This window comes from Falco rusticolus, chromosome 3 (genome assembly GCF_015220075.1).
Source record: "Falco rusticolus isolate bFalRus1 chromosome 3, bFalRus1.pri, whole genome shotgun sequence".
In the NCBI taxonomy this organism is placed as follows: Eukaryota; Metazoa; Chordata; class Aves; order Falconiformes; family Falconidae; genus Falco; species Falco rusticolus.
Window position 1 is genome coordinate 14135506 of NC_051189.1, and position 24826 is coordinate 14160331.

General features: G+C 36.3%; 1 protein-coding gene across 6 annotated transcripts in view; it reads right to left on the reverse strand.

Annotated features, from left to right (window-relative positions):
- Window positions 1-24826, reverse strand: part of EFR3A (EFR3 homolog A) — an 86237-nt gene that overhangs the window by 37788 nt on the left and 23623 nt on the right. For 5 of the 6 annotated variants that reach the window (XM_037379300.1, XM_037379302.1, XM_037379301.1 and 2 more), the window contains 6 exons: window positions 24072-24148; window positions 22131-22258; window positions 21529-21679; window positions 12115-12236; window positions 8393-8542; window positions 2143-2280 (listed from right to left, as the gene is read on the reverse strand). In XM_037379300.1, the coding sequence (XP_037235197.1) occupies window positions 2143-2280; window positions 8393-8542; window positions 12115-12236; window positions 21529-21679; window positions 22131-22237 (668 nt within the window). In that variant the 5' untranslated portion in view covers window positions 22238-22258; window positions 24072-24148. Of the gene's footprint in view, window positions 1-2142; window positions 2281-8392; window positions 8543-12114; window positions 12237-21528; window positions 21680-22130; window positions 22259-24071; window positions 24149-24826 lie in introns of those variants that run through there. The other variant, XM_037379299.1, reaches the window with a different exon arrangement.

Consider the following 24826-nt stretch of genomic DNA (forward strand, 5'->3'; position numbering starts at 1 on the left):
TCAGAAGACCAACTTTAGATTTCAACTGTCATCATTATAGTTAAATCCCTCAATCAGTGAACGTACTCGGCCTCATGATCCAAGAAGCACTATTCTCTCAGTTTTGCACAAGGAGTGATACAGCATTGACCGATACACCAATGCCATATGACTAAGCCTTCAAGTGGGGAACTGAACCTGCATCTTCAGTGTTAGCACTGTAATAAGCGGCCTTACCTTTACTTCCAGAGCTTGCTTAAAAGCTGTGAAATTGTTGAATAATGTTAGGAGATCCTCTTTTCTAATCAAGTATACATAAACTAAGTCAGGTTTTTCAATCAGATAAAGTGCAATGGATTCACTGTCTCAAACTTTCTTTCTAACATTTCTGCCCATTCACAAAGTGAGGCTGATTAGAGCGAGCACTCACTTTTTGCTCAGGAAAATCAGTTTGGAAATTGCATTTTTTGCATCTCTTGTTCTTCAGAAATATTAAACATTTCCAGTAGTTCTTTATAAAAAGATAAATTTATCTGGCAATTCTTCCTTAAAATGGAACACAAAAAAGGTGACCACAAAGACTCTCTATTCATAGAAGAGATGGTATATTCTGAGCAACTGGTCATTATCTAATGACTTCAGCTCACAAATGCAGCATGTGGCACCACTGGGATGCCCAAAGACTCAAGTGGTTCCTTATGATCATAGCAACCAAGAAAAGAAACTAGGCTGGAAATATCACTTTGAATACATAAAGCTTTGGCTCTACCACAGGCAGGTGTGACACCACCTCAAATCCCAAACCAAGCACTAATTCTAATCTAGAGAATCTGGAATTATTTGCGGAAAATTTCCCTGATACTGAAATCATTCAAAAGACTGAAGTAACTGCATATGCTGATGAAGTTTTGAGATAAGCCTATAAAAGGAACTGAAAAGCGGTAAGAAAGCACTGCAATAGTTCCAAATAGTCCATACAGACTGTTTAGTACCTAAACATTCACTCTAGTGGCAGGTATTTCGGAGGAATATATTTTTTTTTGTTAAGTAAAACACTCAACTTTGCAACAGTTAAACTCCTATCAGATCTGTATAATAGGTATACTTGGAAAGTAACATAACAGCACAACTCTTTGTATTTAATGGTTTTGGGTGAAAAAACAAGGGGCTACAGTATTTTCTGCCCTCAGTATCTACCCCACCTTATTTTTGCATTTTTGTTCTTACTTCACAGTGGTAACTTGAAAATGGCTTTTGGTAACTTGAGTGTCTTTCAGTGTATGAATAGAATACTTAAGTCTTTGTGGGAAGCATGAGGCCATCTAAACCAAGATATTCCCATAGCCGGTGGGTATCTTGAAAATCTACAATAAGGAGCAAGCAGCTCTCCTCATCAACAGCAAAAGCCCGGGTTTAAAAGTAGTATTACCAAGTCTAAAGCTTCCTGCAAAGATTTGTCCTGAAAACATGTCTAATTTCTAGACAATAGCAGAGGTGAAAGAAGCATATTTAAGTTATCTCAATGCTTGTAGCTTTTTTTCACATCACATTTTTTTAAGGAAGCAAGTGGGGCAATGCAGAGAACTGAAAAATGCTGCTCATGGTTGTTTATACACCAGCTATAATTTGTACTGCGTACATTTGTACATAATGTGCACACAGTGTGCACACCTGCCATTCACTAATAAATGAGCTGTAAAAAGATATTCCTCACAGAATACCAAAACGGGTCTTGGAAGAAAACTGCAAGAAAATAGAATTCTTAACTTTATGTATTAATCTGGGCAGAGTATTCATTTGTGCTACTTGCATTTTATTTAGCTTGTCTCTACTGACTGCAACAGTCATCTATGGGACATTAATATCTTGAATAAACAGTTTCACGCTCAAAAGAAAGACTAGCTGAGGCAATAACCCATGCAAATCATTATATTACACTTCTAAACCCCAATAAAATGGAACACATTTCTCAATAACTATCTTCAAGTTAACAGAAAGGCAACAAAGAGGTGAGATTAAAAGAGATGCAATTTTTTGAAGAAACATGAATGGAATCCTTTGGGTTGTAAAGAGCAAGGAATTTAATGCAAGACAGCTGGATAATGAAATAAAAAAAAATATAATTCCCTTAAGATAAGACCTTTCCATGAATTTTCAACTTACGCGAAAACTGGTCTGACAGCATTATTCATATTTCCATACGTTGCTCGTCCTAGTAGCTCCCTGAAACAATTCTCAGCTAGCAGAGCAGGGTTTTCCTCTTTCTCTCCTCCTGTAGGAGAGGATGGAGGGCCGGTTCTGCTGAAATAAGACAAAAATACATTTATTTTACTACTGATTAATATTCATCTTCCTTACTGTACTCAGCCTTGGTTCTTCAACATTCATCAGTCATACTCTCGATCTTCTAGGCCAGGGGTCCTCAAACTTTTTAACCAGTGGGCCAGCGTGCGGATGAAGTGGCAGGCAGTCATCTGCGGCTGCTTGGCTTCTCCCCCAACCCCCGGCGGGGGGTTCTGTAAATACTGGGGGCCAGATTGAGGACCCTGGGGGGCCGTATCCAGCCCGCGGGCTGCAGTTTGAGGACCCCTGATCTAGGCAATATTGGTATCTCAAATATGCATCAACCCAGAATTCTGAAAAAAATATTTTATTCTTTTATAGCAGTACTACAGGTCACCATTTGCTCACTCAGTACTGACCACTGTATTAGTGAATATTTACATGACAAAAGCAATGGCTGTTAACATTGATTTAACTTAATACCCACTCCATTTTGACAAATTACTACCCATTGCTAACAATGAATGAAAGCTACGAAACCATGCAAAAAGTTAGGCAGAATCTTAGTCATTTTGTTCAGACTAATGATCTCATTCACCTGCCCATTACTGAATCCACCCTGTGTGGGTGAGTATTAAATAAAACTCCAATAGTTATGCAGAAACAGATGGCTTGTGACTTCAAAAGAAGTCTGACTGAACTAATTAGAACATTATCACCCACATAGAAGGTGAGCAACTTCTACACTATCTGGTTAGAGGTAACTAACTGATTGTCTCCCAACATTACTATGGAGAGCATTGTATGGGGTGCCCAGGTGCTGGTTGTGAGGCTGTGGGGTAGCTTCTGCAGGACGTACGTGTGTGTGTGTGTGTGCGCACGTGCATACGCATGTGCTCAGTTTGGCTTTCAGCCAGGGCTAATCAACCACAAGGACTGCAAAGTTAAGCATAGTACCTATTATAATGTCTGCATCAGTACACACAAACCTCGCATTTTAACCTTATTATAATATAATCCTTTGTCAAGTTGGTTTTTTGTCCTATAGTATTCTATGATACTGCTGGGCAACTGGACTCCCATATTTATCACATAGTATGTTACAAATAACTTGGGGGGGGAACCCTAATAAACTCCTTTCAGATTTGCAAATATATTTTTAAGACATAGATATTGATATTAATTTCCCCATACCATATTTACAAAGGTGGTCCCTGTTGAAGAAGGACTCTTCTTTCACTAAAGGCATTACTCAGAAACACCAACTGATTTCTTCAGTCAGAAAACAGTAACAGTGAAAACATACACTGTTAAACCTTGTATCAGATAAAGACACCATTAGGAGTGTTAAACTGCCTAAGTTTTGCTTAATTGCCTAAGCTACTACTTCTTCAGTTGCTAAAATATCCCAATGAATGACTTAAACTAAAATGAATATTATTTTATAGTAAGAAGGAATTAAAATCAGCATTTAAATATCAGCTTCATTTCATATGGAAATGTTAACTTATGAGTTAATATATCTTTCAGTGCAAAGCAAGGCTTTAATGTTTCATCCTCATCACAGCAGCAATGACCAATCTTTTGTAAAATTCAAATACTGGCATTTTCATTTCTTTCTTTTCTCTCTCTGACTAGGAATTAGACTATTTAAAATCAACATGGTACAAAAAGGAAGCAAGAGTACTGAATTAAAGACTGAATTCAGATACAAGAGAACTACAGAAACTCCACACTATTTTGGACAACCTAAAAGCTGCTCAAGCCCAAATTCTATCACCAAGTTTTGAAGGGAATAGCCTGTTCCTCACCTTGGCATAACTCAAATCAGCACCTGCACTGTGAACAGTGAAGGGCAGAGCCTTTCCTGAAGAGTTTCCAGTTCTCATTTTTGATGCAGGTCTTGGTAATGTTTTTTGGTTCATATTTTGGGTTGTGGGTTTTTGTTTGGTTTTCTTCCTTTGCCCGAAGTTACCTCCTTAGAGCAAATTAAAGGCATTTGAAATTTATTTCTGAAGTGCTTCACACATCATACCATTAAGCTGTTACTAGTATTTCATGTAAATTGAGCACTTGACAGGTGGAAGACTGAGAAAGAAAGAAAACTGTTTCTTCTAAGGTATCAAGAAGTACTGTTCCTACAGGTGTCAAGTATTTTTTTTGCACAAAAAACAGAAACTTAAGTGAGAATTCATTCACCTACATTAACATTATGCATGTATGCATTAGGAGACTTTAAGACTGCAGAAATCAGTACACTAAAACGGTAAACATACTTTCAGTTCTGCAGAACAAGCTTGTGCGTTAAATATGTTTTTAAAAGTGTTCACGAAGAGCATCAACTTTAATTAATGTTCACTCTTCAGCACCATAAAACCATAGCTTTAGAGCATTATAAAAAGTCAAATACTGAAATGCCAGAGTTAAATGGACACATTAGCATCATAGTTGTAGTATCTTCTGACAGCAAGAGATCTTCTAGTGTTTCAAGACTACTACAGTCTTAAAAGTTCCAATATAAAAATCCTGTTGCCTCTGGTAACACCGGTGTCTCAGAAGTTACCATAAAATCTGATAAGTTAGCAATGTTAATAATAAAAAAGCCCCAGGCACCCTGTTAGATAAGTAAAGAGAAATAGTTTTATAAATGCACAATGATTAGAATTCTAAAAGGCATGACAATTTGTATATAATCCACCATGAGTACCACTAAACTGCAGCTTTACTCAGCTGCTGTGCCCCTCAATCTCCCCATTTTTTTCCCTGTACTGCCTAGACTGATGTAGGCAGATGGGCATCCTTCTCAGTGCAGAGAAGGTATAAAAGACAGTGCAGTTCTGTCATTCTCATTGCCTTTTTGACAGATTCCCTAGAACACAGCAGCATTAAAGGTGGGTGTTGGAGGGCAGGGGAAAGCAAGCAGAACACACAAGAGTTCGTCTATCTGGAAGAATTCTAGTTAAATGTAGTAAAAATAAGTTATGTTTTAAGTGTTTGTATATGCAATCCTACAAGAAGGTGACTTCTCAGCATTGCTAGGAATCTCATTTTAGAATAGGTTAAAGAAAGAAATTGCAATTCAGTCTTACTAGTCTAAAATATTAGTCTTAGATCGCATCAGAATGTTCAAAATTATTTCTCATAGGATAGGAATGTAGGAATATGTCTGTAGGAATCACATTTTTATTTTGAACTTTAATAGTACCTACCTCCAAGTATTCCTCATTACGTATTTCTCAGCATTATCAGATGAAAAACAATGAACACAAAACTATTCTTTTAATGTTTTAGTTTTAAAGGAAAGCTTTGTACAGCCCCTCAAGTTTCTAAATTCAAATCAGCAACTCATTACTTATTTTGTTTCACTGACTTGGTTTTTAAGCAGAGGTTACAAAACCTCTGACAAATCCAACTGCAACACTGCAGTTGGATTTGCATCCTCTGCATCCAGACTTTCTGTACTACCTCAAGCCCAGAGGAGTGAAGCATGAAATGCATTTTGCAATGAAATGGGCAAGAAGCACTCCCTTTAGCTGTTCTACCAGCTTTCTGGTGGGTAATCTGTATCAGAAAAAGTGGCAACAAGGAATGGAAGGAGGGACATTTTGAGGTACAGTAGTTTCCACAGCAAACATCTAATCACAGGCTTAAACTGGCTCAGAGCAATTTTAAAACCACAAAACCAGGACTGGCCAAAAAATATGATGGGGCAGACGAAGACTTAACCACTACTTTTGAGCAGAGCAGCCACAGGAAAGTTTGACTGTGACTCACTCACTCTGAGAAAGAAATATATTCTGATCTACCTCTAAAACAGAATTTATATGAACACTATAGATCCATTAGAAGGATTTGAAGTCAAGTCCACAAATGCTCGATGTCCTTCTGCCTTAAATAAGGCTTTCACATTTAGGTTTGCAGTTATCACGAGGAGTATGTTACAAACTAAGTGAATTTCCGATTTCATACATCCCCTTCCCATTTTAGAGATGCATGTAAATTGACATACATGATCAACTCTTCTGAATTTTCTTCCAGAAACTTGAAGGAGATAGGCAGAGTCTTTCAGGCAATGCCTTATACTATACTGAAGTACACATGACAATTACTTTGTCATACAGAATCATAGTGAAGTACAGCTTAAGAAAAAACCCAATCTGATTTTTAGAATATGTTACACTTGCAGATTTGTCTGATAGTCACATAACTAGAATGTGCATTCAGATATATGGATAAATAATGACATCCACAATTACAATTATCTTTTAAAAATGTTGTTTAAATATTAATTTCTTTACTCCAAAAAATTGTCTCATCTGACATGTACTCAGAAGAATCTTAAATTAAGCTAGTAAGGTTCTACAAGTAAAAATTACACTGATCTTTAAGGTAAGCTTTACCTATGTGTACTTCAGCTTTAACTAAAAATGGTTATTTTCTATGGACTTTAGTTGAGGGTATTTTCTGGAACTTCTGCTCTTTCTCAAATAATGCTTTGATTCCATCTGCCAGAACAATATGCTTCTTACTCCTACTCTTCAATATGCCTCTGTTTGTGCTCCGCAAATATGAAGTCGCATATAAAACAAGATGAGAAATTTTCTATAACATCATTTAAGGCCAGCAGATCAACAATTTATAAATACTGTTTTCAGCTTTTCTCTCATATGCGCTTCACACAAAGCCCCTACTTGCCTCTTGGAAAGTCATTAATCTTTTTTTCTGGTGAATGTGCATTATAGAAAAAGTTTCAAGCAGCCAGTTCAGATATTTAATTAACAGTTTCTTTGTGACAGATTTGTTTTTCTACCACCACTACTGCATTGCTCAACAAACGGTAAAAATTCTTTCAGTACATATAAACTGATCTTCTTTAAGTGGTTGATCCAAATCCTATTTCAGTCAGTTTTTCCATCAGTAGTTTAATTTTGCTACATAAAGGACAGCATATGCTTGAGGGCACTGTAAAAAGTAGCAAAGGAAAGAGCTCACCTACATCTAGAAGCTCTGCAAGAGCAAGCAAAAGCTAACTAGGCTCTCGTTCAAACAGCAGTTTCAGAAACCTTTGTTTCTTATTGAGATCACTCTTCAGATGTAACATGTGAGAGAATATTTCTGCCCATACTGTGTGGGCCCTCAGTTATATGCAGTGAATAGATAAAGCATGGACAGATAGACAATGAGTGATTTTAGTAATTTAGTCTGAAATTTTGCCTTGGAGAAGGGACAGGTACTAGCAGTCAGAAATAAGTGAAGACAAATAAGGGTGAGGAATGGAAAAAACCACCCCCAAAATCCAACAAACCAAAAGAGAATCCTGTCAGATTTAGCAACAGCATCATGTGGAAGCATGAGAAGCGTGTTGTTATGGGAAGGCTGCTGAGCCTACTTACCAAGCAAGTTTTAAAGCAGCTAGAGTTGGGCGTGAAACAAACATTTAACCTTGTTTGCACAGCTGAAGTTGGTTTTAAGGAAGTTTCCCAGTTCTAGCAATAAAGACTTTTTATACCTACATAGTGCTTAGCCACAAATAAAGACACGGACCAGAAAAAGCGACTTTTCAACTGCAAGGTGACTGGCATATCCTCAACATCAGTTATCACAGAGATCTTTTCTGAAGGCATACCTGGCAGGTAATATGCCCAAGAGTCATTGAAAGCAAAAAAAGAGAAGGGTGTCTACATATAAATAGATTTTAAGTTCTCAGTTTAAGTACTGTTGCAGACAGGACAGACACTTGTTACTAATTGCTAAATGGGAATTAAACCCTCAATTTTTAACAAACAACTAGCAAAATCATTTGAGTCACCTAAAAGCCTGTGCACTTACTAATCTCTGCATCTGATGTTACAAAACACAGATTTTACAATTTTTAAGAAGTCTAAACATGATTATACAATTTTTGGAGCAATTTTTAGGCCAATAAAATCTAGAACAAGTGAAATGAAGGTGGTTGAAAAGACTCCAAGGCAAGAAACATTAAAGACAGATAAGCAGAGCTGTTTCAAGGAGACTTAGCTAATAAATGTCCGCAGTTGTTTCCACTAAAGGGAAGAAAAAGGTATGTACCATAAAAAACAAGCATAAAGATTGCTTAAAAAAACATTCCGGTGACCAGGAATATCAATACCTGTCAATATCTTCTATTTTCTGCATATTAAACAGCAATGATGGTACTATCTTGTCCATGTGTTGAGGTTCCCATATAGTTGCTCGAAGTTCATCATTAACTGTTTTTCGAACCACTCCCTGAATGCCCCTGATTCCAGCAATTCGTATCCTAAGGAAGGGAAAAAAGGAATTACTGAAAAGGAGAAACACAGCACCTCACAGTATGGTCCTCTACCTTTTGGGCAGTAGTAATTATGTAGTATGGAATCCCATTACATTCTCACAAATAGTAATTTGGAAATCTGGCCAATTCGTTAAGTTTGCCCATATTGTTTTTAAATGCCCTTAAAACTCATAATGAAGCTGACAAAACAACTGAACAGATGATCTGTAAGGATAGTGTTGACACTGATCAATGAATACTCAAAACTGTGTACGCCACTTCCAACAGAAGTCACATGGGTAAAACCCCACCAACTCCACATGATTTACTACCCATTAGTTGAAACCGTGTGCAATCTCAACCTACTCCAGTGCTGAAGAAAAATATTGTGAAGTTACCATAGTAGAGCTGAAGCAATATCGTAACAAATCTTTAAAGATTTGTGCAAGATTCACAAGATTTAAAGCAAAGGATAATTCTATCAACCAAAGTGTGACACACAAAAGGAACCATCACTCTTAAGCTAAAACTGTTTGAATGAAATTGAGAACTAATCAACAATAATAAACCCATAAAAATAAAAAATTAATGTACGTTCTAAAAAAGACTTAGTCTAGCTGTTAGCTATTGTCATTATTTTGTTAAACAAATAGTTTGCAGGAGGACCTGTGCAATGAAACAAATGGCAAAATATTATTTTTTGAAGTGGTAATACCAAATTAGTTGTTATAATAAATGGCAGGAATAGAATTTTACTTACTGAAAACAAGTAGAAGAAAGGGTGGTAGAGCCATCAAGAGAAATAAACGCAAGCCTCTCTAAACTATTTCTATTAAAATCTATCCCTCATTTTTTAAATCTTAATTTCAGTATGGACAACACATAACTATATTTTGTTCAGTCAAGTTCGCTAAATTAAAACGTCTGCTAGATGAACTAGCCAAACTCTATAATTAATATTTTTGGTTAGAATTCAATTTGTAAAAGCTTAGATCTGTAGCCTCCTGTTTTTCAGCTATTTCTGAACAAAGCCATGTGCCTTCCAATATGGATACAATACCATTCTAGAACTTTCAGGACAGTTTTAACAGGATTAAATACAAAACAGGGAAGAAGAGTGATGCACAAACAGCTAGAAAAGCACTTGGTATTACTGCACTAAAACTGCAGTGCAGTATTCCAACATTAAGTTTTCAATATAAGGATCTAAGAATGACTTTTAAGAAACAGGGCTTCCAAACTTCCATCACTGAAACATTTTTTTTCTTTTTAATTATTAGTTCTTAAGGTAATCAAGTTTTGCTGATATTTGGCTTCAGATACATTCAATACTAGCACTTAATTCCCCTGCTGAAAGGGAAATCTTACTTAACAGGTGATATTCAGTTTCAGACTCTGAAGCCTAAATGACCTGACTATGTGTGCAGAAGATGTTCAAGCTCCCATTCAAGCCAGTCAGTTCAGTGGAACCTCAAGCTATGCAGGTGAACAGTGACTCCAGATGGTCTTTAGCATCAGCTGAATCACACCCTAGCCCCATCAACTGCATTGACTACTTGTGATATCTGCATTTAGAATTGTAACCTGTAGTCATAGCTTCTCTGTTTTGTTGAATTACCTGTGCCTACAGCAAATCTGTTATGACAACTCCAAGAATGATTGCTGTTCACAAACATCTCTTTCAAAAGCGATGCATTTAAACTATCTAGGATGATGTGGAAGAAGTTGCATTTCTATGCATTTGGTTAACCCGATTAAAAAATTGATTCACATGGGGAAAAAAGGCTACACTTTTGTTTAATGGAGCGCCACTAGCACTAATTTTACATTCTTACTGTTGTATAGGAGGTTGAAAAATGATGATTAAAGAACTGAGGATGGAGTAGCATCAAATTCCAGCACATACAGGAGAGGTTTCATTCCACTAAAGAATAAAAGGTATTAAAGCAGAGATTACATTTAAATCAAGGTCATATACAGTCTTATGTCACTAGGATGAAATTCCTCCTTGTCTAAGGGTACATCAACATTGCAGACTGAAGCACAGGTAATGGTGCAGGCTGACAATTTGAAGAGCAAAAGATTAACACAATTCTCTTGCTCCTACAGCAATCAGTTCGAGGTATTTTACTTTGAGGCATCCTTGTGAGTGGTAGATCATACTTGATAGATGAAATCAGGGATGTACTGATTTCTTAATTCATTCCATGTTCTAGTTCATTATTAATATAACCACCCATTAGCAAGGGGCAATGAAGGCAAAAGTACTACTAAAAATCCTGACCTGAGCTTCGTATCCTAACCTCTTACGAAATGTTTTATGGTAAGTAGTTTAACATGTCTGTTTTAATTTCACTAAGCCCAGAAAGGCAAAATCTTAAAAAGCTCATTAAAACATGAATACAATTTGCAACCATCAGCTTCAGGTAAATAAGACTGTACCTGGCAGAAGCCTAAGTTATGAGTTAATTCCATGACACAATGGCTTCACTAGTGACACCTGCTTAAGAAGTTTCCATGCCATTTGCCTTTTGGTCCCCAAGTACAATCCAGTTCTTCCCCAAACAATTTTACAGGGTCATCCTGTAAAACCATTCACTGGAATAAATGTTCCTAAGGAAAATGGGTGGGGGCAAGGGAAAAGTATGGGAGAAGCAGGCAAACTTAATCCTTACGCTTTCAGAGACAGTTTACAGCAGAACCGTATGCAGCAGCAATAGGGCACACAAGTAAGATGGCAGCAAATTACAGAAAATAAGGAGGAATGACTTTTTGGGGGTTTGTTGGGTTTTTTTCTCCTAACCAATGTACAGAGCATTCATCTTTTTTGAAAATACAGTTCACAGATTTTTGAAACTGCAAACTTTAAGAAAAGTCCTTATGCGTTGCAGCTAACGTAACAACAGTACACCCAAAGGGTTGCGTAAGTGTTCAGCACGTGGATTTTTTTACAGTTGACTAAACAATTTAATGCATAGAAATAGAAAAGATGAGTACAACAGAGATGCAAATAATCTAAGCTGAAAAGCTTTCAGTTTTCTAAAATGCTCAGGAGTGGAACACGCACTACCGCTGCAGGTACAGAATCCCGCTAGGGGGAGCCGAAGTTAAACAAACCTGTGGTACTTACATAATCATGTGAAAATCTGTAATACTAATTCATGAAGGCATTTCAGTTTCATACACAGTATCGTACTGCAGACATCTAAGAAAATTCAGTTCTAATGAGTAATTCTCAAACAGCAGACTCAAAATATGCTTTTGCTATTCATATAAGTAGCCCCATTAATTTCTCAAATGAGTTATGCAACTTGCACACATTTAAAGTAGTAAGTAGTGCCTTTCTGGAGAAAATCCATGCAATCTGGCAGGCGTTATTCAGGTAAAATTCCACTTAAGTATTCTAGGAGTTCTAGACATGTAGGATTTGTAATATTCAGTGCTGTTTAAAACATCAAGACTTTCATTTTCTTCCTATGGAATAACCTATTCCACTAAATGTCATAATACAAGCTGTATTACAGACTGTATTAACGTGTTAAGACCGTTTTCTGTAATGCATACAGAATGACACTTACTCAGTTTGTATTTCTGGATCATGGTCACATGAATGACACATGGCACTGAATCGAGACACAAAGAAGTCATAGCGTCTGTGGTAAGAAGGTGTGTCTTCTTCAATGTTGGCAAATTTGACAAACTGGAAAATGAAATACATTAAAAAAAGCTTTTGATACCAATTTCCCCCAAAAGAATAATGAATACTAAGCTTCATTTAGAAAGTAACATAAAATATTGCATAGGAGAAAATCCAGATTTGACAATACTCAAGTATTTAACTTCAGAGAAGAAAAAGTTAAATTGGAGACTTTTCTTTTTAAAGCCTTTCCACTAGAACTTCATTTAGACCATTATGAAAGGGTACAACTGCATGAAATACAACATACTATGCAATATAGTGAATGTCATTAATTCATAGAATATTAAGAGTCATTTAGGTCAGAAAAGACCCTACGCATCATTGGGTCCAACTGTTAACCTACCACTACCAAGTCCACCACTAAACTATGTCCCTACCTGTCACATCTACACACCTTTTAAATACCTCCAGGGATGGTGACTCACGTACTTCCCTGGACAGCCTGTTCCAATGCTCAACAAACCTTTCGGTGAAGAAATTTCTCCTAATATCTATTCTAAACCTCCCCTGGCACAACTTGAGACCATTTCCTATTCTCCTATTGCTTCTTACTTGGGAGGAGACTGACCCCCACCTTGCTACAGCCTCCTTTCAGGTAGTTGCAGAGAGCAGCCCAAGCAATCAAAGGGTACACTCTCACTAGCAGGTTAACTAGCAACATCCTGACTTACCAAAATTCAAAGCGAATAAACTTGGAGGCATTCTGTCAATTCTGCCTATCTTTACAAAAGGGAAAAAAGAAGGAGTCATAGAATTATACCCAGTCAACTTAAATTCCATTCGCAGAGACACACTGAAAAAAAAAAGTTCCAATTTGCAAACATCTACAACACAACAAAGGGGTAAATACAGTCAACGTGTATTTGTCAAGAACAAATCACATCAACACAGCCTAAATTATTCCTGTGACAAGGAAATAGATTTTGTGAATCCAGACCAAGCAGAATCTGTCATATTTTTTCAGTGATGCTGTTGACAAAAAAACCACAAAAAATTCTCAAACGGGAGCTAGAAAAACACTGTCAAAAGAACATTCCTCATAAGATAGATGCAAAAGTGTTTGGAAAAAATACTGAAACACTTGTAAATCATCAAACTACAATAACACACCAAATGAACTTCTGAAGGGGCCTGTCCGGAATACAGTAGGTGTGTGAGTTTCACTGCAGACTTAGATAAGAGAGTGAGCTCATCAAATTTGCAAAGAACACTAAGCTGACCAGAGCTGTAGGCACATTTGATGCCCAGTTCTTGAGAACCTGAAAAATCACAGCTGCAATTTATGAATGGCAAGCGCAACGTACCATTTTAAGACATCTGTACAAATACAATCCAGACACAGCTGAATGCAGAAAAGCAATCTGGGGTTATAATGAACTGCACATTCAACAAAAGTCAATGCCGTTATAATGGCATGAAAAAGAAAATATATCGTGATACATCTGTATTACCCATGACACCTATATGGAAATTTTGGCCATCTAGTTGGCATTAATAAGTTCCGAGATGAAGTACTGCATCCAGTTGAAGCATCACAGCTGAAGATGGTGATTAACTGGTACAGTCCTTCAGTTATTCAAGGGATGAACAAAGCTTTATATAAACACCTGTTAATAAAAACTAAAAGACATTAAATTATCTGGTCTAGAGCTGCCTAAAAAATATTTATCTTACAATATACAGAAGACAGCTATAAAAGGAGAAAAGAAATAAATAGTTTTCTTTGTTCAGTAGTAATAGGAAAAGCAATAATGGCCTTACACAGAAGCAAAGGTCCCCTAAGTTAGACATTTTAAAAACCCTCTTCTAAAGCAAGATGACTGCCTAAAGACCTTTTGGACTCTACAACACTGACAGTTTTAAGAACAGGCTATAGAGGGAAGAAAAAAGGGAAATGAAAGGTGTCAGGAAAGGTTGGGTATAGTGCTGGTTTTGCCCTGAAGCAGAGAAGTGCCCCATTAATATCCCTCTGCTTTTTCACACCCCAGTATTCTTCATACCAATTGCTAAGCACAGGCTGAGGCACTTCTTGTATACTTTGCGATGCAGAACCTGCTTTTATCAGCACAATACCCATAGACATTTAGACAAGCCCAAAGCACTTCAGCATAACCTACACCATATTGATTTGTGGAGGTTTTGAGGTAGTTTTCAAACTGAAAGTAAAAACTTTATTTCAGGAAAAAAACACACTACTTTTTAGTGTTTTTTCTAGTCCTTTTTCTGTTCTATCTAGAACACATCCCTTTCAACTGCGCCAGCAGTTCACACATGGAAAGCTACAGGCGCAGCTGAGAACGATACAGTTTGTAAAATCATATTCTCAGCCAATACTGAAAACGGAGCAAAATTGTATAGTACTAGTCCATTTTAAGTGTCCTTCAGCAGAGAATATTCTGTATAGTCTGGTGATAAGAAAGTGACATACTGTAAAAAAATTCTGTTTAGTCTATTACCACAGTTTGAAAGACAATCCACAAACAGCAACCATACTTCTTTTCCATACAGTGAGTTACAAGAACGTTCATTCCCCTCCCATGAGATCCTGGAAAATGCTTTAAATGTCTTATATCTCGCTGGTTTGTTTCATGGAGTCGTTAATTACAAAACAGAAATAGGTTTTCTGAAGCTTTTTGAGGACAGGAACCTAATTAGTCCCTACAATACAGGATAAAGTGCAGAGTTTGTTTTTTTTTAAAAAAAAAAAAAAAAACCACAAAAAACCCACACACACACAACAAAAAAAACCCCACCCCAAAATCAATATGATCTTAGTAGTTTCCAGACATTCAAGTATTCAAGGCTACAATTGTTTCACCTAGCAAACTTCCATATAAGCATGTAAAAAAATAGAAGCAAAATGATTAAAGAACACAGAACACTATGGGAGCAGCCATGAGAATATTAACCCATTTACCATTTAGTATTAGCATCTTAGTATTATCTATAATATAAAATTATTTGATTGACAAGATCTTCCAACATGAAAACTTAATAGAACTCTAATAACTGTTTTGTCAGAAGAAAGATTTATTGTACCAAGACATTGCTTTGTAAGAATAAATAATTAATTTAGGCCAAGAAAAGTGTCAGGGACTCTCTCATGCTGGACATTTCTCCTGCACCACAACGTAGCTTCATAGCAGGGAAGCAAGTAATCAGCTCAGAAGTTCTACCTCTCAAAATGGTGCACACAGTTAAATGTCCAGAAAAGGCAATTTTTTTTTTTATTTCCTCATGTGCCTAACAAAACAATTTCACCCACTGCACATAAAGCGTTTCTGAAACATATTCCAGGATTAGCATTCAGATGACTGAACATTTAGGCCACAGGGAAGCTGTGTGCTAACACTTCTGACATGTACTGCAAGTATACAGTTCCACTTCATTACAGAAATTTTAAGTTTTTACAGTACATGTTAGCCTACGCTTTCTCCTTGCTTAGCAGTGGTGGTATTAAGCCATTATTGTTGTTAAATAAAGAATATTTTACTCCTAAGCACCTCAGATATTTTCAAGTATACTTCAAATATAAAAATTATTCAACGTAAAAAAGGACAAAACTTATGAAAGTCCAAGTACTTGCCTAAGGTATACTTACAAACTTTTTACAGATATAAACATGTCATTCAGTTATAGTAAATGTTTGAATCTCACACTGGTAATTTATGGAACTTTTGTCAGTACAAGCATCCTCTATATTTGTAAAATACAGAAGGTACAAAAGGTACAAAAAGGTACTTACATTGGTAATATTTCATTTCCAATAATTTTGAAACCAATAAAATTCAATCAGTATAAAAACATATAAATCTAACACAAAATAAAGAAGGTACATATTATCTATTCAGAAGATGTTTGTTCCAGACTGAGTCAAGAAAGTTGGATCATATTACAAGGGAGAGAGAGAGATTGTGTGAGTCCTGTAAGTAGATCATGCAAGTTCTCAAATTAAATTCTTAAGGACATAATTTCTTGTACATATATATAAGAAATGCTGTCTTATCACTCTTATGTAGCAAGTACAGTAGGAGAAAAATCGTAACTTTTAATGGACTCTGAATGGCTTTAAAGAAGGTCAGGTTTTTGCAGCAATTCAAGAACAAGCAATCAACATGCATCACATCTAAGTTTGAGTTACATTATTTAAAGTAGCTTCCTGTAAAAACAGCAGGCTGGATCTGAGCAGCATGGGCTTTTATATTTGAGCTCCACAGTCTGTCTTTTACAGCCTGCATTTTCTCAGTTTTCAGACCAGGGAAAGGAGGTGCTGATGACTAAGAGTTACCATCTTTTATAGACAAAGCTACTGTATTTCATTATTAGGAAACTACCACATAGGAAGACATGATATCCTATAAGCATAAGACTTATAAACTACACAGTACCATAAAGATGGTGAAGGGTCTAGAGAACAAGTCTTATGAGGAACAGCTGAGGGAATTGGGGCTGATTAGCCTGGAGAAAAGGAGGCTCAGGGAAGACCTTATCTCTGTCTACAGCTACCTGCATGGAGGCTGTAGGCAGCTAGGGCGGCAGTCTCTTTCCCAGGTAACAAGGGACAGGAGAATAGGAAAGTTGTTCCGGGGGAGGCTTAGATTGGATATTAGGAAAAATTTCTTCACCAAAAGATTTGTCAAGCTTGGAATAGGCTGCCCAGGGAAGTGCTTGAGTCACCATCCCTGGAGGCATTTATGAGACATGTAGATGTGGCACTTAGGGACACGGTTTAGTGGTGGACTTGGCAGTGCTAGGTTAATGGTTAGACTCGATCTTAAAGGTCTTTTCCAATCTAAACAATTCTATGAATTAATGAGAAGTGTGTGAATGTATATATGGACTTTGCAAAAAAAAAAAAAAAAAAAAAGAAAAAAGAGCAATGTCAGCTTTTCTAAATAGAAAAGTTTCTGACATTGGATTGATACATTAACTGCACAAACAGTATTAAAATTATCATAATACATAATAAAATAAGGTTCTCAGCAACAGAAATTAGTGATTTAGTTTAGTTATTAATAGTTAAGGTCACCTGACACTTTTCTTCGAGTTTTACCTGAATGGGATGAATAGTTTCACATTCTACTTCATGCAACTTGTATGAAAATTATCCTGACTGCCACGTGTGCAGTTGTGTAACAGTCAGCAATGGTATGTTAGCCTACAGGGCCATATTAGTGTGGCTATGAAACTGCAAGACCAGAAACTGTAAGCATGAGGTGGAGGAAGCAATATTTAACTGTAAATGACCCTAAAAGGACTGGCTAATGTGATGTACTCAGTATCACTCAAATTCTAGTAGATGCAGGCATAGAATTTAGAAGATAGTTTTATAACCAACAGGATAAGAAAGAGTGCTCTGTATAATTCTGTCTTTCTGTAGCTTTAAGTGCTATATAAAAAAAAGATCAAGTGGGGAACCTGGAGATAAAATAGTTGCGTTGTATATTAAATCACTACTAGCACATAATTCTGTATTGGTACATGGAATGAAAGAAGCATCTTGTAACAAAGATAAGTTTCCATCACATGCTTCCAGATTAGCATGCTGCAGACAAGCAAAAGTAGTACTCTGCTGGGAATGTTAATTCTGACATTCCTTACTTTCACAGCCTTGACATTTTATACTATTTTTACATTTACATGCACTTCAATTCTGCCAAAACCAACTGCTTTTATAAGCCAACACTAACAAATATAAAAATCTTGTTGTAATATCAGGCAATGACCGGTCAACTTTCCACTTGGGGGTACTGCTTGTCTTCTTGTGCTGCCGATGACAACCAGCAATAACAGTTACTTAATCATGCACAGGAAGCCCAGCACTGTCACTGATGGCATCATTATTTCACTGGTCCTAAGACAACATTGCCCTTCTAAAATGAAGCACCCCATCAACTAAAGAAAGCATTTGTGGAAATAATTGAAAATGTGGTGATACTGGATTCCACATTTATCTGCTGTTTTGCAGATGAAAAAACCCACAGTATTTCACTGCCAAAAATACAAGAATAATTCTCCCTGTCAGCATCCCAGATTAGCTCAAAATGTTTTTTATTCAACTGGGTTTTGTCAACATAATTTAAAATGAAAGTTTTACTAAATTATGCACCCCATTGGTTTTGATCAGCTGCTTATTAAAGAAATTTTCTGGAGCATCTCCAAATAAAAATGACAGAAAGTTTGATATTTTTTAAAAAAATCATCATCTCTTGTCCAAAAAATTTCTGAACAGAATTTCAAAGATTTTAAAGCCTTTCACCCCTAGACAGGAAGAACAAGCTTAATTAATTAATTCATTCTATCCTAGTAATAACCACTATGTATCTAAGTAATACATTTAATTATTTGTAGATGAGAGATAAGATGTTTTACATGGTCTTCCAAGTTACTGAAATTCTGCAAAATGGTTAGAGAGAAATTCAGTATTGCCATAAGTTTTTAAGTAAAAGTTTATTGCAGTCAGCCTTCAGTTTCTGTAATACTTAAGCCAAGGAAATCTTACTTTCTCCCCCCACATTTTTCCAGTTTTCTCACCACCATATGCTATCCTAGCACGTTGTTAATAAAAATATCTTCCATGATAGAAAAAACTATTTTGAACTTCATAGACACTGCCAATTTGAAACGTGGCCTACATTAAAAAGAAAAGTAAAAAACTATTGAACATATCCACTACTGAATTCACCAGTTTTCAAGTATCTGCCTATATAAGTAGATTTAAAATTATGTTATAAAAAAAAAATCATTGCTGCTGTAGCAAATAAGTGAACTTAAATTACAAATGCAACATATAAAAAAAAGTCATAGGAATTAATTATATGTATCCTGATGATCAGGCATAAAAGTATATAAATTAAAAGCAAACAATTATCTAAAATGGTAATCTTCAGGTTTGGTTTTTAGAAATAAATTAAAAAATGAAATTTAATTTCAAAATGAAATGGCTGAATGAAACTTTCATTTTTTTGTAAGATACAGAGCACCAAGTAGAATTACTTCTGCATTTAAAAGCAGATATTGGGAAGTCAGGGAAAGAAACCTGAAAAACAGTGGGAGCTTCCAGATGTTTCCAAGACTTTAAACTAAGTCATTCAGTAAAGATTTGTTTCATTTGAAACCCTGACTTCTGAGCAATCACAAGAGTCCCCACAGCTGAAGCAAAATCTGTTTGTGAGGCTGCAAAAAAAAGCCTACAACATAAAACAGACAGTTGAATCTCACTCAAAAGACATCACTGCCTTTGTATCCCAGTTAAGCTTTGAAAGTCAGCTTTTGGGATAGAAAATAATCAAGATCTACTTATGGACACAATCATATTCCATATCTTTCTAAGTCTAAGCGGACTACAAATTTCTTTTGGCCTGAAATTGAGTTTAACCTAAAAGTATTACGGAAACTTTCCCAACCAGTTTAGAGACATTTACTTCACATGCAATTTATTCTTCTTTCCCAGACAATACCAGTTTCCACTCCAAAGGGGTACTATCAGAAGAACTAAAGCACATGGAACATTATACAGTCACTTTACCATCTCTACTCCTCTGGGGTTTTTGCTTGTTTGTTTATTTTTTTCCTTCAGGAGGAGAGGAAAAGCTATTAAAGGCTAAATGTGATGGCGGACTTTCTCCGTGTCTAACAAAATTTATTTAAGAACACAGTAGGTCAAGTGATCTTGGTAACAGACAAGCTGTCAGTGCCAATACACTTTGTTCCTTTGGAGTCAACACAAAAAGACTCTATCTTTTCTCTTCATTGACTACAGAAGGCACCTAGGGAAATTAGCATAATTAGGTTAAAATTAGCTTTTGGAATACTGTTGGAAGAGCCATACATATTCACTCCCTTCACAGAATCTGACATCTTATTTAGGAAAATATAATTATTTTTGGCTACTGAGTTTTACAACAGACAAACACAAATTATCTCCTAATTTAGGAAGTCCATTAATCTGCTTTGCTTATGGAAGACTTCATTAGGAACTGACAGGGACATCAAACAGATTACTGTAAGGTGGAGTTCTGTTCAATAACATTCATTTGGAAGTGACGTGTGTCCTGTACATCAAAGTGGAGGGTGGCAGTAACCATTTGCCACCAAGGATTTTAAACAACTGGGAAAAAATACACATCTTGCTATTTTGCAGCCCAGGAAATAAGTTCCAAAGCTATTTCCCTAAGAGGTCTCCCCCAGACTTTATTATACAAACAAATCAAAAGAAGCAGGATAGTCTGGCTCAAATATATTAAGGTAAATAAACATCATAATTCATAGAATATATTTAAATTTTTTTTACACATATATATACATATCTCATTACTCTCTGTAAAGCTGTCCTGTTAGTTTGGGGCACAAGGGAACACTACTCCCCAACATCAGAACAAGAACTCTGCATTCTACTGTAACAAGAAATTCTACTCAGGAACAGCAGCACTCTACTATACCCTCCTCTCTCCCTGAACTGCAACTCCATTTAATTCCATCAGCCAGGAATCAGGCCCAAAGGAAAGCCGAACAGTTTTACAGAATCCACATGCAGCTAACAATGGCAGTATACACAAAAAGCAAGCATTACTTCTTTACTCATGTAAAACCAACCACTCTCAAGTGAAAACAGTCCACATCACAATCCTGGAATTTAAGAGATTCCTATTGCATGCACAAGCTGGGAAACACAATGGCTGAAGGGAAATATGGCAGAACCATAACACAGATTGCACCCATCACTCTATTTGGAAAACTGCATCTCCAAATCTTCATTTTGACACTTCTAGTTATGTCCTCCAAGCATGGATCCCAATCCTGAAATATTTAAGCTAGTAAAATGGTGAGGTTGTTAATACTGAAAGCTTTTGACTTCTGGCTACTTTTCAGCTAACAGGAATCTTTCTGTGTAGTGTCAATGCTGCGGAGAAGGATGTTGAATCCTTCCTCTCACACCATCGCTCTCGTTGCTGGACAGCAAACAAACACTGTCTTAACTATACAATGGCTCCAAGAGGTCTGTTTAAAGATTCAAAATATGAACTCACAGAACGGCTTTGCTGTTCCTTCCAGAAGTTCTTTCTGCAGGGGACAAGCCCAGACATCAAAAAAACTTGAGACTGAAAGGAAACAGTTTTTCTGCCTCCAGCCACTATCTGCTCTGTGTTTAGACCCAAATGGTGTATACCCTGTCACATACAGAATCTTCTCAACTCATGTTAACTGGCAGATCCTTTGTAACTTCTGAAACTACTTTTCCACAGCAAATAAAGATTTATTATGATTTGATTTAGTATCCGAGTTTACTCACAGAATTAGTTCCAAGAACTTGAAGCTTTGGTTCGCCCGATTCCAGAAGCTTGGCCACCATATGAAGAAAACTTTCCACGAATGGTTTTATGCTTTGAGAATGGCAAGCCATTAGGAGTTGGTCCAATGCCTCCATGGCAATTAAAACATACCTGAAAATTAATCAGAATCACATAAAGACATGCTACATTTTATGATTATCTTAATCAGTTTAGGTACTTATCACTATAAAAATTAGAAAAGAAAGAATGGAAGGCATATATTTCCCACTGTCTAAAAATTAAAGTTATTGGTATTTCTTACAATTAATTGGCAATAAATTAATCTTCCCCAAATTGAGTCATTTTTGCCCATGATTGTGGTTGCTGAGTGATCTCCCTGCCCTTATCTCTTGACCCATGAGCTTTTCATCTGATTTTCTCCCCCACCTGGTTGAAGAGGAAGGGCAAAAGAGTGGCTGGGTGGGCACCTGGCAGCCAGACAAGGCTAACTCACCACAAAGGGACTGGGTCTGTCTTGCCTTCTAAACTTGATTAGAACAACCATGACGAAATACTGCTACATGTTGGCATCCATATATAATTCTGTGGCTTATTTCCTTACCCATAGCGATGTCTGACCACATCTCTGCTCAGTCTCTCTGCTAGGTAAGCACCAATGCGATCCAGCTTTTCTGGTGCAGAAACTGCATAGAAAGTCAGCTTCTCCATATCAGCCTTAACAAGACCATCCTAAAAACAGCCATGCAAAATATAAAATAAAAAATTCACAGCATGTATAAAGATTTTGAAGTCTTTTTCCTTTTGTCTACTCAACATTTAAAGATCTGAGCCATACAGATAGGTATAAGATACTGAAAGAAAACCCAAACCCCAAAATCCACAAATTTTGTGCAAAATTACTAGCTAAGTTCTGAAACCAGCAACATAAAATTCAGTAAAATATCTTTTAAAGAAATGAAGCAATTGTCTGAACTGTCTTCCCCAATGTTTTGGGCAGAGGGCCGGGTATTCCAAAAGAAAGTATTTAGAACAGGTGACACACCTTACTAAGACACGCTTTTTCCCTACTGGTACAATGTAATTTTTTTCTTTTCCCACTCCCCCCAGAAATGTGTATTTGATGCTCAATTTTGACACTATATACAAACAAGACTGTAATTTAAATACTTTAGACTGTAGTTTAAATATTTTATTTCTTCAGTATCACATCTTGGACAAGGCTGACATACAGGGTACCTGAAACCTAATTGTTACAACAAGATAAAAGATTTACATATTAGTTCCAACATGAAAAATCTGATATGGATCTCCTCAGGTGAGGTTATAATTAAACAATCTGGTAAGAAGGATAAGTCTTTTTTTTTTTTTTTTTCCCTAGAAGTTCAGCAGAAATTATCTGTTTCAAATAAATTATTTTGAAGCTTTTAACACACTCAGTTAGTGGATTTCATCAAGCAAGTCTTATAGTTTAGAAAAGGTCTGTAACTTAATGAAACATCATGGACTGGCTCATGTCCTGCACTGAGCCACAGAACATAAACAAAAGCAGAGACGAAGGAGTGCCAGCTCAGAGTTACTGAGTGAGATTAAAGCTGTAAGCCTACAACTGTAGCAATTCTGAGTGTTTCTACACCTGTACCAAATAAGTAGATTAAAACAAATAGATCTATAAAACCGTATTCTTCCATGCTTTCAACATACTGTATACACAGAAACCACTTCCTTTAAAAGCCAGTAACTAAAACTTATAAATGGTAAATAGCACTCAGTAACAACACAGTTTAAAGAAAAGCCCATGTCCTTTGTAAGATAGAAGCCAAACATTATACAAATGCTGACTGTTCTGCTTACTTTTACTGTAACACAAGACAACAAATTCTGGTAACACATTTAAAAAAAATACTGCAGCAGAAACATAAACTCTTGATCAGTCTGAACCGTCACCATTATATAGGCGTTACTAAATGGTAACAAAGTGATTTTCACAGAGCTTAAGAGCAAAGCTTTAATATAGCTCCAAGACTGTTCCAGTGAATAGAAAAAACTCTGTATGAATAACTGGAGAAATTAAAAATCAACAACAACAAAAAAATCTGTTGCACCACAACAGTCCACCAGAACTATAGAAACTTACAGTCAATGCATCAAGAGCTAGAAAATAAAAATCTTGTAGAAAACCAGAAATTGTTGACATCTGCAACTATAATAAAACAAGTGCCTATGGCTCTAAGCAATTATGAAGTTGTATTACCTCTGCTGCAGAATACCCTGTTTAATTAAATCTCTGTTCCTCTGAATGAAACTTACTAATTTTTCTTTTCAATATGCACAGCCCTGCTTTGAAAAGGGAATTAGACCAGATGATCTGTAGAGATCCACTTCCAGCTAAATTATTCTGCTACCTGCTTTTAAAGCTATCAAGTGCTAAAGCAGAATTTTCCATAAAATCTTAAAATAGAAAAGAAAAAAAATTGCTAAAGCATTAGTTACTATTAGAATTTTTCAAATGCCAATCCCTTAAAATTTTAAAATCATCACTCACTTTTGGATCTTCAGGAAATATGTTATCTACCAGACGCTTGTAGCGAGGTCGCAAAGCAGCACAGCAACAGCACACTCCTGCAGAGAGATTTACCCAACAGCATTTAGAATTAAGTTTTAGGAACTCCAGTATTTTCATTTGAAGCAAACAGTTGACAAGCAAGGAGGAAAAAGATAGTGAATTCAGCTGCTTGTTACTAGCAGCATAAAGCAAAATGAAGGTAACTGAAAATGACTGACAAGTCAAGTAAGCAGAACTACTGTTATAACGTAACACATGACAAAATATGCAAGCATCTTGGGCACTAGAAATGCACCTCTCATCCAGCCACACTCAAAAACATGTAGAAAAATCAAGACATTTAAAACTTTAGTATTAATAAAACCCAGGGTACTTCACGTGCTGTTTTATCTTCATTCTGAACAATCATTTCAAGACGTATCTATACATGCATTATGTTCACTCTTCTACCGAAAAAGTCAACTGCAAAATCTTCTGTTTTACAGGCACCCATGTAAAGCAACATAAACCACATTATACTAAACAAGCTCTCCCTTCCTTCTCCCACTATTCTACTAGGCATTGGACAAGAGACTGTCACTTGAAATAGAGAAAAGAATTTTCCTCATTTCCACTCTACTACTAATACCATACTCATACAAAGATAATCAGAACCATACATGTAACTTGCATTTTTGTTCATTTAAAGAGTCATACTGCCTGGTCTAAAAAGATAGAAACCTACAAAGTATGGT